Source organism: Vigna unguiculata, chromosome 4, assembly GCF_004118075.2.
Source record: "Vigna unguiculata cultivar IT97K-499-35 chromosome 4, ASM411807v1, whole genome shotgun sequence".
In the NCBI taxonomy this organism is placed as follows: domain Eukaryota; kingdom Viridiplantae; phylum Streptophyta; class Magnoliopsida; order Fabales; family Fabaceae; genus Vigna; species Vigna unguiculata.
In genome coordinates this window covers 40,968,449-40,983,481 of record NC_040282.1, presented here as the reverse complement: position 1 = coordinate 40,983,481, position 15,033 = coordinate 40,968,449, and the positions used below count along the sequence as shown (strand labels likewise).

Sequence of the window (15,033 nt, the reverse complement as noted above, 5' to 3'; positions counted from 1 at the left end):
GAAATTAAAGACGGGGCAATTTTATTAAAGAAAAAAAAAAGAATAATTTTGAGGAAAATGTAACTAAAATTATTGTTTGGGAATTAACTATAATCTTTGTCTCCTTCTCATCACTGTAAGCTAATCATTTGTGGGATAATACAGTAGAGCTTTTAACTTAAAACGAGCTTTTAAGAAAAAAAAAACGAAACATATTTTCTTTTATTTTAAAATTTTCAATTTTAAAATAAATTTCTAAAATTATATAAGAGAAACATATCCTGAAAAATATTATCCTAACAAGACTTAAAACATTAGCCACACCTAGTTTGAAAAAACAATTATCAAAAGTGTAACACTTGTTTTTACATACGTTTGAAAATATACACGAAATGTGAATTTTGAAAATCTATAAACAACTTTTTTCAAATAAAACTATATAACTCAAAAAATGGAAATATATATATATATATATATATATATATATATATATATATATATATATATATATATATTGAATTTTAGACGGCCATTGAAAGATAAATCCTTTAATTGCTTAAACCACACTAGTTTAGATTTTTGACTGAAACTGGTTTTAGTTTGGGTTGAATATGTAAAAGCAAATCTTAAGAGAACGCTAGGGATAATTTGTTTTTAGCAAAAAAGAAAAAAAAAGAAAAAATGAAATACTTAAAGAAATTTATGATTAAAAGCTCTTATTTATCATATTAGCAGTTTCTTCATTATTTCAATATCCATAATTTCTACCAACATCCAAGAAGGTTAAAATGGGTTGCGAACCATGATAAGTATGCTAAAATGGGCGAGGGGGTTTCTTGCGGCACCCCAAATATTTCTTATGCAGCTCCAAAGATGTATGCTCTTCCATTTATGTTCTTGAAAAATTAATTAAATTAAAAAATTTAATTAGATAAACATAATAATTAAACAATTATGAAGTGGCGGAAATAATTGACTGCCTGAATTAATTGACAGTAGTGTTTGTATATGTACAGCTACACCCCATCTTCTTACACTTTCACTTCCACTTGCACTCCCTCTTCTTTCACTTTCTGTTCCACTTGCAGTAAAAAAAATTTTGTTGCTGGCTGAAGTGTGAATTTTACAATTTAGGGTCCACTGGTATTTCATCACTTTGCTTCATTTCTTCTAAAAAAATGTACGCATAAGTTTATGTTTGAGGTAAATGTTAGGTGAAAAAAAAAACGGAGCTGGGTTTTTAATGTTCTACGCATGTTATAGAAGTCGTTTTTCATCTATTAGCCAATACGGAAGTCGACTTCCGTAAGACAATAAAAAAAATCCTACTTCTGGAAGTGTCTGTGTAAAACGAAAGTGAAGTTATTTTTTCCCCATATACAAAAGTTGACTTCCAGAACATAATGAAAAAATTTCAACTTCCGAAAGTAGACATCTAGAAGTGTCCGTGTAAAACGGAAGTGGATTGCCAGTACGAAAGTGAAGTTTTTTTTCGAGTCTTACAGAAGTGAACTTTCGATCTTTAAAAGAAGTTAGTTTTTTGCAATTACGGAAGTGGACATCCGGACATGAAATTTAACGGATGTCGACTTCCGGTGAGTAGATGTTTTTTCTTCCGAAAGTGGTAAGTTACTTTTGTTTCATTGGAAGTCGCCACATGCTTACGGAAGTCAACTTCCGGTGACATTTTTTGCACACCTACGAAAGTCCACTTCCGGGCACAAAACTTACGGAAGTCACTAAATCACTATCTCTTCTTGCGGAAGTTACTTCCAATTATGGAAGTCATTTCCAACTACGGAAGTTAACAATTACAATCACGGAAGTCACACCTACAGAAATCACCACCACTACGGAAGTCAGTTTTAATTACGGAAGTCGACTTTCGGTATTGATGGCTTACGGAAGTCGACTTTCGGTTGTTCTATTTTCATGCTATTCACAGTGATCTATGGAAGTCCACTTCCGAAACTTGTTTTTGTCTACAAAAGTTCACTTCAATCATTTTATGGCTTACGAAAGTCGACTTCCGAAATTAAATCACTTGCGGAAGTCGACTTCCGGTTTGTGGTTTATGTTTCACTCATAGATCTATACTCCAATCAACATAAAAAATGTTTATACCTATATATGCATGACAAACATGGCAGCAACAACACAAAAAAAGGAAAAACTAGAAAGGGATATGATTACTTATACAGGAATGGCGAAGGGAAGAAGGAGACCAAATAAAAAAAATAGTGAGGAGTGTGGCTTGAGGGGCGACCTTAGAGAGTGAGGAGAGTGAGGCAGAGGATTTGGGGTCAGGTGAGGACGACAGCTAGGTTTAGGTTAAAAGAAAGTGGTGAGTAATTTTTATTAAATAAGAGAGATAAGTGAGAGAAGTGACTGATTTAAAATTTTAAAATGGTCAAAGGGCAATTTTGGATTTTAAGAAAAGATTGGAGGTGCAAAAGAAATATTGGGGGTGTAGGAAGAAAACCCCAACGGGTGAACTTAGTTAAAAAATTTAATTTTTTAATTTGTTTTGATCTATAATGCACTGATACTTCAACTTGGGTCACGTATCTGTGTCCGACACGTATCGTGTCCGATACTTTAACAATACTTATCAATGAAGTATCTACTTTATAAAATCATAATACACTACAATAAAATCTTTGAATAGTGAACAATTTTAGTGACAAAAAATAATTAGTCACTATATAGTAACCAAATTGACATTTAGAATAGTTTCAAAAAATTATAATTAGTCTCTAAATTGATAATTAAAATCATTTCAATTATGAATTGGTTTTTAAATTAGTCACTAACATTAGCTACCAAGTTTGACTACCAAAATAATTGGTCTCTAATTAGGAATTTTGGATTCACATATTAATAATGATATATTTATTATATTTATAAGAATTATTATACATTTTCAATATTCATATATCACGTATCGTGTATGTGTATCGTAGGTTTTGATTAAATGTTTCGGTAAAACCATGAAATAATATAAAAAAAATGATAAAAATTAAAATGATATCATTCATTATAAATGTTTACGGAGACGAATAATTTGTAACTTGTAGTATTAATATTGATTAATTATATATAATTTGAATTAAAGAAGGTGGTAAATGGCCATAGACCATAAATAGCAAACTTCATTAGTTTTGCTCTTTATATATTTTTTATCGATCAATATTGTTTTATCTATATGATAAATTAAGAATTTCAAAATAATAAAGTAATTATATTACCTAATAATAATGGTGACATACGTATTGAAAAATATTATATAAATTTGAAATGTTAAAAAATTTTGTATTTTAAAAAATAAATGTAATTGTTATTTTATCATAAATATAAAGAATATGTGCCTATTTTTAAAAATTAAACAAAGTGTGATTATTTAAAAGATTAAACATATTAAATAGTACAAATATTATTCTTCGGAACTTATTAGGAATTAATTAGTTAATTATGATTGTCGACAAAATCATCCAACGAGTATATATGAAGTTCTTAATTGGTACTGAAAGAACGATTTCTTTTAAAAAATAATTTTTTTTACTCATTTATTGAAAATTTCCAAAATAATAAAAAGGGTTAAGTATGTTTTTAGTCCCCGAACTTTGACTCAAAATTAGAATTCGTCACTATCTGAAATTTGGATATATTTTGGTCCCTAAACTTTAGAAATGAATGAATATAGTCTTTTTAAGCCAATTATGTTAACTTTTTTTTACATGTCGAACGCTTTTCATATTAGTATTGGAGTTTCTTTAGACTATTTGACACATTCTTGATTCAATATCTACTGAGAAATATGTTCGACACTTCAAAAAAAGTTAACGTAATTGAGTTAAAATGACTATATTCATTCATTTTTAAAGTTTAGGGTCCAAAATATATCGAAGTTTCAGACAAGGACGAATTCCAATTTTGGGTCAAAGTTCAGTGACTAAAAACATACTTAACCCTGATAAAAATTATAAAATTTGTATGGTTAAAACCTATTTAAAAATTGTTATCTCTAATCATAAATAAACATGAACTAATTAGCCTTTACTTGTTAAAAAATAGTTAAAAGTTAATGATGACATATTTCATTACGTAAGTGATGTAATAAAAGCAAAGAAGATGTAAAAGATCTCAAACTTACCTTCTCTACTTTAAATACTTAATAAGGTATGCTACACATTATCATTAACTTTACCATCTCAAATATAATTTTGGAATTTGAAAAGTAATGGAATTTATTTTTCTAAGAAGGAAGAAATTTATTATAGGAAAATAATGCATGAATGATAGGATAATGAAAGAGGAAGCATTGTGTGAGTGAGTAAAAAAAAATAAGGGTTTTATTTTATAGTTTTTCTGTCAAGATATTTGAATATCTTAGCTTTTAAAAGATAATTAACTTAAGTTTTATTATTAATTTTAGTTGCATTGTTAAAAGTTAACAATAGTAATAATTATCCTCTTCTCATCAATCTATCAAACTTATCTTCTATTTTTAACGGATACAGTTTTGAGATTACATAAACACAAAAGTTTTTTTTTTTTTTCACACAAAAAACTAACGTAGGTATTTTTGTAAATTATAAATAAAAAATATTTTTGAAACTATAATTTAATCCATTATAGGTTGGAGGGAAGGGAAGGCAAACTTTATTTATTAATTTGATTTTTAAGGTTAATTTAGGTTTAATTTTACTATTTTAATATATTATTTAATAGTATATTCAAAATTTATTAAAGCTGATATTTGAATCTATTGTATTACATAATTCAAAAAATTTTAAATTCTTCATATTCATATTAAAATATCTTAAACATAGCATAAATATAAAGAATGCGATAGTAATTATAATAAGTTCCAATAAGGATAGTAATTGTAATTAGACATAGCATACAAAGAATGCAAGACACATGTCATGCCCTTTATCTACAAACATATAGAAAGGAAAACAATCATATTTAAATGAAAACTTTTGATTATAATTAATAATATAATCTTATATATACACACACACACATAAAATCAAACCTCTACACAACCATCGCATAATTGAAATTAAATATTATTTAAAACACAACGAACATTATTAAATTCACATTAATGAAAAATAAAATTATGATATTAAATATAATTATATTTAATCAAATATATTATTTCCGATTAATATTATTAAGAGATTATGTTTCACTACTTCTCACAATACTGGATAATAGTACTCATCTTTCATTATAATGATCGGGTGATTCTTTATATTATAGTACATTATTAATAATCACGATCTCTCTAATATATATATAGATATAATTAATATTTATTCACCAGCAACAAATTTATATTATAAATTAAGGTTAAGAAATACATTATATATATATATATATATATATATATATATATATATATATATATATATATACATCTATAAATAATATAAAATAATTAAAGATGAGGTTAAAAATATTCCATTAAATAATAATAATAATAATAAATAAATAATTAAATATGATATTGATACATTTTATAATAAGAACGATGGTAAACAATCCAGAGATGTCTCGTTTTCTTTACCTAAATTAAAAAAAAAAAACTTAATGCAATATGATTCAAAATTTAATCACGCACTTAATTTTTCTTCTTCTTTTATATGTTTTCCTTGAATATGTTTATTTTCTATTGAGAAAATAATTACTATACGAAAATTATAAAACAATAATTAATTTCAAAGACCAAAATAATTAATTTTTATATTGATTAAGTTAAATACTATTTTACAAATTAAAAATATTTTATTAAATTTGAGTCTAAATTAATCTTTAATATTATTTTAAACTATTTTACTTAGTTCCTATTGTTATCGATTTTAAATTAATCTCTAATTCTAAATTAGAGATTAATTTCTGAATAGCTAAAATTTTATTAACTAAATATCAGAGACGCTCTAATTTCTAAACTAATTATAATTAATAATATTTAGTTTATAAAATATATAAGTAGAAAATTTATCATGATTACTTTGTTATTACATGAACTTGTTTTGTAATTAAATTTTAGATTTTATTTAGTTATAAATTAGTATAGTGCATACTTTTATTTATTTTTTATATCAATCAATATTGTATTATCTATACGATAAATTAAGAATTTAGAAATAATAAAGTAATTATATTACCTAATAATGATGATGTATTGAAAAGTATTATGTTATAAATTTGAAATGTCACAAAATTTGTATTTTAAAAAATAAATAAATGTAATTGTTATTTTATCGTAAATAAAAAAAAGATATGTCTCTATCTTTAAAAATTAAAGAAAATGTTGATCGTGTAAAAGATTAAACATATTAAATAGTACCGATATTATTCTTCGGAACTTATTAGGAATTAATTAGAGTAACTATGATAGTCGACAAAATCATCCAACGAGTATATTAAGTTTTTTTACTGAAAGAACTATTTCTTTTAAAAAATTATTGAATTAGGAAGTCGTTAAAGCTTTGAAAATAATTACGTCTAATTTCGAAAATGAAATGTATATGTATCAAATTTGAGAATAGGTAGCCTTGTGATGAACTAAAAAAAAGTTGTATAATTGTGTTTTTTATTTTTCTTGGATCGAAAACTGTTTTGTATGAACTCAGGAATTAAAGAAATTTGTAAATAGTCTATAAGATATGTATATGGATATTCATTGGTTTTATTTTTATTGTTTTACATCTATTATTAAGATTGCACAAAGTTTGTGCAATCTTCTAACAAATTCTTAACTGTGGAATAGTAAAGAATGTTAAAAAAAAAAAGATAATTCATTTATTGTAGATTTCCAAAATAACAAAAATTAGAAAATCTGTATGGTTAAAACCTATTTAAAAATTATTCTCTCTATATAAATAATTTACAATGATGAATTAATTAGTCTTTACTTATTAAAAAAAGAATTAAAAGATTAAAAGTTAATCATTACATTATTTTATTAGGTAATTGATCAGTAGAAGCATAGACGAGGTAAAAGATCTTAAGCTTGGATATATAATGACCAGATAGGAAAAATTATTTTTGGACAAATTTTATTTTGACAAACTTGATAAAATTTTTATAAATAAAATTAAATAGATTATTTTTTATTTTAAAAAAATAAAATAGTAAAATGGTTTTTTTTTCATCTAAATAGGTAATTTGTCGATGTTAAAAAAATATTTGTCAAAATATTATATTTTCCGAGAAATAGAGAAATAATTGAAGCAACACCATAGGATAATGATATTTTGACTACTAAATTTTGACAATTTTTTATTACAACATGAGTTGTCATCTTCTAAGTGGTTTTGGAATATTGAAAATGAGAAAATGAAAAACAACTTAAAAAATAATACCTAAAGTTGTGAGAGAAGATTGTCAAAATTTAGTAGTGAAAAAATAATTTCCTTGTATATATCATCTGTATCTATAGTGGTTTAAAATGAAACGCATATAAAAGCACAAGTGATATATACGAAACACATAAAAATATAAATGAAAAGAAAAAATCAAGCTTCAAGATCTCGGGGGCGTTGAGAGAGTTGAACCTCAGTTGTGTTATCATCATTGTTTTCTCCTCTCCAACAGTAGGAAGCATACAAGATGAGCTGAACCAGTCCAGAGACTACGCCAATGCTGTTACTGATCTGCAACAATGGTAACAACATTATTTCATTCAAGAACTAAAATAAACAGAAATGAAAAATGAAAAGTGAAAAGTGAAGTAACTAATTACCAGAACATAGATGTCGAAGGGGTGGATAAGAGCATATGTGGTCCAGCACACACCATTAAGAAAGTTCGCCAGAGATAGCCAGAATGGCATGTATTTCACACTCTTCGTTTTTATAACCTTAGCCTGATCATTTATTTATATATATACCAACACCATTATGAGTTTTCGAAAGAAAAGTTACTTTATCACGTAAAAAAATAACTTTTTAAGTCTAATTCAATCTAAACAAATTGACGTGGAATGGAACTTTTAAATACGTGATGATGTAATCGTAGAGATTGAAGACTCACTATGATTGTAAGAGGAGAAACATACATCATCACATTGAAGACATCGCAGACGATGCCAACAATCAACGACCTTCGCTTGGAGCCATGCAGTGCTAGCATTGTTATGAGAATAATTGTAGCAAAGAAAATAGCCTCGCTCAGAAGTAAAATCGACACCTTTTTCTGAAGTAAGAGAAGAGAGATGCGTAAGCATGAAAATTTGAATTTTCTCATGATTTTTTTTTTGCTATTACTGTACCTAGTAGTTTTCATACTGATTACTAATTTTAATATTTTAAAATATATTAAAAAATATTTAAAATATTAATACAGTGTGATGCTTAGGAGTAAAAAAAAATTGGTAAAGAATTTGAATCAATCATTAATATTAATTTTTAAGAAATTGATGGTAGGAGAAGTGCATGAATATACCCGTCCTTTGTTGGTTGCATAGATGAGAAATATAGCAAGATAGACGAACTCGATCACAAGTCCAACGCTGTTGATGGTCACCACCAAAAGACTGTTTGGGTGCACAAATGGCATTCCATACAACACCCAAAACGCACAGTTCAATACCGTAGCTATGTAAGGATCAGGCTTGAACTCCTCCACCGACTTCTGCTTTATAATTTTGTAGAATGTTGGGCTGCAATTCATTCAAATAATTAACCTATATATAATTTTTTTTTAAAATTATACTAATAAAAAGGTATATTTTAGGGATCGGAGTAAATGCAGGAAAAGTAAGATTGATTACGCTGGTGAGAAGAACAAGCCGAAGGAGATGACATTTCCTGAAGAAGAAAAAAAAATTGATCAGGACGTCAAAAAAAGACTGTATGATATGCATACGATAAACCACAAAGTTTTCATACATAAATCGATTAAACAACAAAATTCATGCATAAAAAACTACACAGAAATGGCAAGCATTAATTGAAACTGAAGTTCAAGTTCTCCTTGCTAGAATCAAGCTCTACCGCGCAAACGAAGCGAAATGCGACCGATCCACGATGTAAATCAAAAGTTGAACAGAAAAAAAAAAAAAGTCGATTAAGAAGCATATGCTTGTTCAAAATTTGGAGTTGCAGCTTGGAAGAGAGACGAACCTATGATTCCGATGATGTTGCGAGCTACTGAAGCGCTCACCATTTTCGAAAGCAACGCAGAAAACACGGAGAAATGGAGAGAAGGAAATAGAAACACAATGCGTTTTTCGTGAGTGAGGTTTGACACAGAAATGAAGGAAAGAGGGTTTTTTGTTTTATAGAGTTTTTCTGCGAAGAAGAAAGGGTTTTAAAAGATAATTAAGATAAATTTTATTATTAAAGTATTTTATTATACATAATTAATTTTAGTTGTATCGTTAAAACTTAACAATTATAATAATTTTCCTCTTCTCATTAAATCTATCTGACTTATCTTCTTCTATTTTTAACAGATACAGTTTCATTCTCAACCGAAACAGTTTCACAAAACTGTTTTTTGTTTTTCATACAAAAATAAATAAAAAATATATATTTAGTGTCGTTATTTTGAAATTATAATTTAATTCATTATAGGTTAGAGGAAAGACAAATTTGACTTATTAATTTGATTTTAAGGTTAATTTAGGTTTAATTTGACTATTTTAATATAATATTAGAGTTATTAAAAATGTATTATAAGATATATATTTGAATTTATTGTATTACTTGAGTTATTGATTCTCGTTTGACAAAACGTATTAAAACCTCACATTTAAAAGTAAGATTAATTTATATTATATAAACGGAAACACATTTTATCTTATTAAATTGTTTATTTTATTTTAATAAAACTAAGTTAAATTTAATTTTATTATAAATAAATTAAAATGAAAGAAATAAAAATTCATATTGAATGAAGAGTTTCTAAAATTTATTTAATTGAGAACATGTTTTTAAAAGTTTAATAACTTTTACAAAATTATATTATCCATGTAATTGGATGTTATCGTTTCCTAATTCATAAGGACAAAATTATAACCCTTGACAATTTATTGACGAGTTACAAAAATCAAATTGAAGAATGATTCAACCCATAATATCATGTGAGTCTAATATGTCTATCTAGGATTAAGAGCTACATTATTTATAAAATTTAAATTTAATTTATTATATGTGTATATCGAATAGTAAAAATAATTAGAGTTTTTTTTTTCTCTGCTTTTTTCATCTTATCATTCCATGTCATATTATCTCACCTTACGTACATAACTGACTTTTAAAAGTATAATTTTAAAGTAAATAATAGTTATTTAATTAATTTATAAATTAGTTTCAAAGATTTAATTTTACCGATAAAATATTTTAAAAGTTTTTAATCTATAAATTAAAACCCAGTTATTTTTTGGGTTATGTTTTATTTAATTTATATTTTTCTTACAATTTAAATTTGTTTTATTATCATTTATTTTAATTTTATATAAATATTAATTATTACACTATTTTCCATTTTTGTTGAGTTAGTTATTTTAGATAATTAATTATATTTTAATATTTTAAAAACATTAGATAATAAATTATTATATCATGTCTTGAAGATACAATAAAATATAATAATCAGTTATTATATTTTATTTAATATCTTAAAGATATTTCATAATAATATTGGAATATATTTTAAGTTTAAGTCAACTAAAAATAAACAAATAAAATCTACATTAATTTCTATATTATTTTTCTATTATATTTTTAATTATTTGGTCAATATACTTTCTCACACAATAAAAAGTTTAAAATTTTAGGTTAAATATGTTTTTTATCTCTTAACTTTGAGTGAACTTTGGAATTAGTCTATCTCGAAATTTTGACCAATTTAGTCATTCATCTCTCGAACTCGAAATACGAGGATTTAGTTCTTTTAATCAAATTTTATTAAATTTATTTTACATTTTAAACTCGTTTTATGATAGTATTTAACTTAACATTAAAGCAAAAATGTGTCAAACAGTATAAACAACTCAAATACAATACTGAAATGCATACAAAACATCAAATAAACATAATAAAATTTGATTAAAAGAACTAAATCCACGTATTTCAAAAGATAAATGACTAAATTAGTCCAAAGTTTTCGAAATTGACTAATTCCAAAATTCACTAAAAGTTAAGGGACCAACAACATATTTAACCCAAATTTTTTAAATAAAGTAACTAATATTTATTACATTATTTCATTTGATTAAGCATAATAAAAATTATAAAGAAAATAAACACTCTAAAGTAAAATAACTAATATTTTTATTAAATTATTTTATATAAAGATTCCATATTAGATATCCTATCAATTTATCTTATATAAAAAAATTATGCACAAAAAAAATTATAAACAAATTCAATGTAATAATAATTTAAATGAAAAAATGAAAAAAAACTCTAAAAAAATAAAACTAAAGCGTATTCATTACTTATTTTAATAAAAGGACTTATCCAAATAAATATTAAAAAAATACAATTAAAAAATAAATTTAATAAAACTTTAATTATTTTAAAAAATTATACTTATAATTACAAAAAAAAAATCTAAAAAACATAAATTTTATTTTTTAATAAATTTTATATAATTATATCATTTACTGTGAATTTAAATTTAAGGTTTAATTATATTTTAATTTCTTGATAAATTTATGAATTTTTAATTGAATTTTATATAAATTATTTAATAAATTAATTTTGTGGTATATTGAATACTCAATAAATTCAATTTTTTCAATTGAGTTTCCGCACACTTAAGTTGTTATCTTAATGGAAAAATTGAAGCTCTTAAGTGGTTGATGTGGTTAATATCTTGTTTTGTCATGTCACCTTAGCATATCATTTTATTAATTAAAATTTTTTTTGTACCTGATCCATACTATTTAGGTGCGGAACCAGACGGTCTCAAGAACCCTCTGTGTCGAACCTCCTCCTGTTCCTCCCTGGACTCCTCCTGAGACTCCCAGCCGTCTGCACTCCCAACCGTATGCACTCCGGGGGTGGGGGTACCTGCAGGCACTCCGACGCTCAAGTTAGAGAGTGATTGATATGGGTAGTAGTAAATTAATCAGAAAAGTGTACCTTTACCTGTTCACTAGGCCTTAATTTATACTGATTTCTTAATGGACCTGTTATTAATATTTGCGGGCCGTTTGTATTTGAGGATCGATTCCTTCTTTTCCGATTGAGGTTGCACGCATCGGCTCTTTCCTTATTGGCAGGAATTGTTCTTTTGTGCCTTTAATAAAGATCAGTTCTTTCCATTCCAGAGTTTGTCCATCTGTACTTTTCACATATCAGTTCCTTCCTTTTTAGGGTTTGGCCGTCTATACTTCTCAAATATCAACTCCTTCCTTTCTTGGCCGTCTGTACTTCTCCAATATCAACTCCTTCCTTTCTTGGTCGTCTGTTGGCATGATGCCCCTCTGTAACGCATGTTCAGCCCGCTGCCCCTTGGGCTGGGGTGTACTCGGCCACAAGGGCCGGGAAGCACACGGCCGCTGCGCTTACTGGGCTGCCAGCGCTGCGCTGGAACCAAGCCCTTTGCGGTTGGTCCATCACGTGGGGACGCCCCTATCTGGGCCGGGATGATCCCGGCCAGTTTCTTCTCATTAGGCCGAGTACTACTCGGCCATGTACTAACACCAGCCCCCCTAGGCTCGTAGTGAACGAAGTTCACAAGAGGCTATGATGTACTGCCTTTGGAAATGGTGCCGAGACGTTCCCAACCATATGCATTTATGAGTCTTATTTTAAGTATGGGGAAAGAGAAAATATTAACTTGGCTCGTCGTTCGAGGCTGTCTTGTCATAATGAGGTTGTTTAGGTGGGAAGTTTTAAAGGAGATTTGCCGACAACCGTTGGATGCAGCGAGATCTCATGGTGATGAGCGGGCTACTTTTGTGAGAGTGGTCCACTATAAATAGAGGTGGGGTCTTAACATTGTGAGACAAAGGAGTCATTTAGGAAGTGAGCCACCACCAGCCAAGCCTTTCCCGTCTGCGCCATCTCAGGTATGTCGTCCTCCTCTGCTTATTATCTTTCCAGTAGGCATAGCGACTCTGAGGAGGAGGGGACCTTGTCTGACTCCCCGTGTAGTAATAGTGTGCAGAGGGATGATGAGGACTCTGTGGGTGCCGAGGAGTTCTCGGCCCTGCGTCACCCGGGGTACGAGTGGGTAGATCCCCGGGTGAAACTCCCGCTGTCTAGGTTTAGTAAATCTGCCACCATAGTTGATTTTCGTAAGAAGTATGATATTCTAGCTGATACAGTAGACGATCGTGTTATTAGTGTAGAGCGAGCCAGGAGTGGGGATAGTGTGTGTCACGGTCGAGAAGGTCATTCGCATGACTTTTTCTACATGTATTCTACCTTAGTCTCTGATTTGCATGTGCGTCTTCCCTTCGATGATTTTACAATGGGAGTGCTACGGGTGCTGAATGTAGCTCCCACCCAGCTGCATCCTAACAGTAGGGATTGTGCCGCAAGGTCGAGTACTCCTCGGTCATCCTCCCCCAAGAAGTCTCGAGGCACTTCCTCTGTTGACGGTGCGGCTGATGCTCTGTCTGCGATGTTTGATGCACAACTCAAAATTAACCAAGGCATAGAGGTTTCTTTATCGTCGGAGGAGGCTGAGATTGTTTCAGCCATGCGTCCTGAGACTGTGTTGTACGCGCTGAATGAATTTCACGCCAAGGCGATGGTGATGGGTCGCCATCTGAACACAATGCTAAGCCAACTGCCAGAGACAAGCAAACTGGCTGCTGAGATAGAGAGTTTATAGAGGGATTTAGCCGAGTCCAATAGCAGGAGGCAAGAGGTTTCACTTCAGTTGGGAAGTGTAAAAAATGAACGATCACAGCTACTAGCAGAGCGTAATATCTTGAAGGCGCGCTGCAGGGATTTTGAGAAGAAAGATGAGGATTCCCAGGCGGCTTTGGAGCGTCTAGAGGAGGAGCTGGCCGCTGAGAAGAGGGATAACGCTGAGAAGGCTGGCCGGATTTACCAGTTGGAGGGGTACGTGATGTCCCAGCACGAGGAAGGTTTCCACAAGGCCCTACGCCAGGCTGCTCACTACTTTAACTTTAATGCGGGAGATGGGCGTTTCAATATTGATGAGGATGTGTACCAGGGTTCCGTCATGGCTGTGGAGGACATTCCTGTGGCTGGGCAACAGAAACCTACCCCCGAGGATTGATATGTTACTTTGTATTTTCGTATTTTTAGAAACTGTTTCGCGAGCTTTACTTTTCTATTTGTTGGACATGTATTAACACACATTATATGCTTGGATGTGGTGCTTTGAACTTTCTTTTAGACTTTTGTGTTTGCATCTGTTGCGTGTGCCTCTTTGTATGTTGCTATTTGTATTTGCAGGTGAAGGTGAGATGCGTTCGGCCACTTTGGGCCGTGATGTGGCTGGCCACTGTTGGTCGGGATGTGCTCGGCCGTACCTGGCCGGGATGTACTCGGCCACTTCTGGCCAGGATTGCATTTTCTTTTACGTTATCTGCTCCTTAAGCTTTTGTTTGTGTATTTACCTTAGGGTTTGGCTTGTATGGGGGGATCATCTAGGGCGATGAAGCTTCCTTTCCTATTGGTATAGGTATGGGGGGATCATCTAGTTCGATGAAGCTTCCTTTCCCATGAGAGAGTGTGAAATCTTGCCAGTTATTTGTTCTTGATCAAGATATATGCATTTGTTGACAATAGATAAGATAATTATAGGAAAATGAAATGATCATGCTTTATTTATGACTATGATGCCTCGTTAAAACCTTCTTGACCAAAAACCCTCCTTAGGGAAAAAAGATCAAGGTAGGAAAGAGTACATCATTTATTGCGCAATTAAAATCACAAAAGAGTCTGAAAAATAAATGTTTGGCAAACTAACTATAATAAAACTTGAGATGTGAGGCGTTCCAGGTGGCCGGGACAGGGGCACCGGATAGGTGCTCCAACCTGTATGCGCCGTTCCCCACGGCTTCGCTGATTCGGAATGGTCCTTCCCAATTGGGCGAGAACT

General features: G+C 29.6%; 1 protein-coding gene across 1 annotated transcript; it reads right to left on the bottom strand.

Annotated features, from left to right (window-relative positions):
• Positions 1-7,444: 7,444 nt before the first annotated feature.
• On the bottom strand, positions 7,445-9,232 carry LOC114182759 (bidirectional sugar transporter SWEET7b-like). Its single transcript, XM_028069689.1, has 6 exons — positions 9,120-9,232; positions 8,768-8,804; positions 8,440-8,656; positions 8,029-8,190; positions 7,739-7,861; positions 7,445-7,649 (listed from the first exon to the last, which is right to left on the bottom strand). Exons 1-6 carry the CDS (start codon positions 9,160-9,162, stop codon positions 7,512-7,514), a joined length of 720 nt encoding a protein of 239 aa, XP_027925490.1. The 5' UTR covers positions 9,163-9,232; the 3' UTR covers positions 7,445-7,511.
• Between the last annotated feature and the right edge of the window lie 5,801 nt (positions 9,233-15,033).

What these genes read in the sequence shown, in the direction of transcription:
- LOC114182759 (XM_028069689.1), bottom strand. Translation starts at nt 9,162, where the DNA reads ATGGTGAGCGCTTCAGTAGCTCGCAACATCATCGGAATCATAG. An exon ending in CAACATCATCGGAATCATAG is followed by an intron (nt 8,805 to 9,119) that starts GTTCGTCTCTCT and finishes TTTCTTCTTCAG; the next exon opens with GAAATGTCATCTCCTTCGGC. An exon ending in ATGCAACCAACAAAGGACGG is followed by an intron (nt 8,191 to 8,439) that starts GTATATTCATGC and finishes CTCTTACTTCAG; the next exon opens with AAAAAGGTGTCGATTTTACT.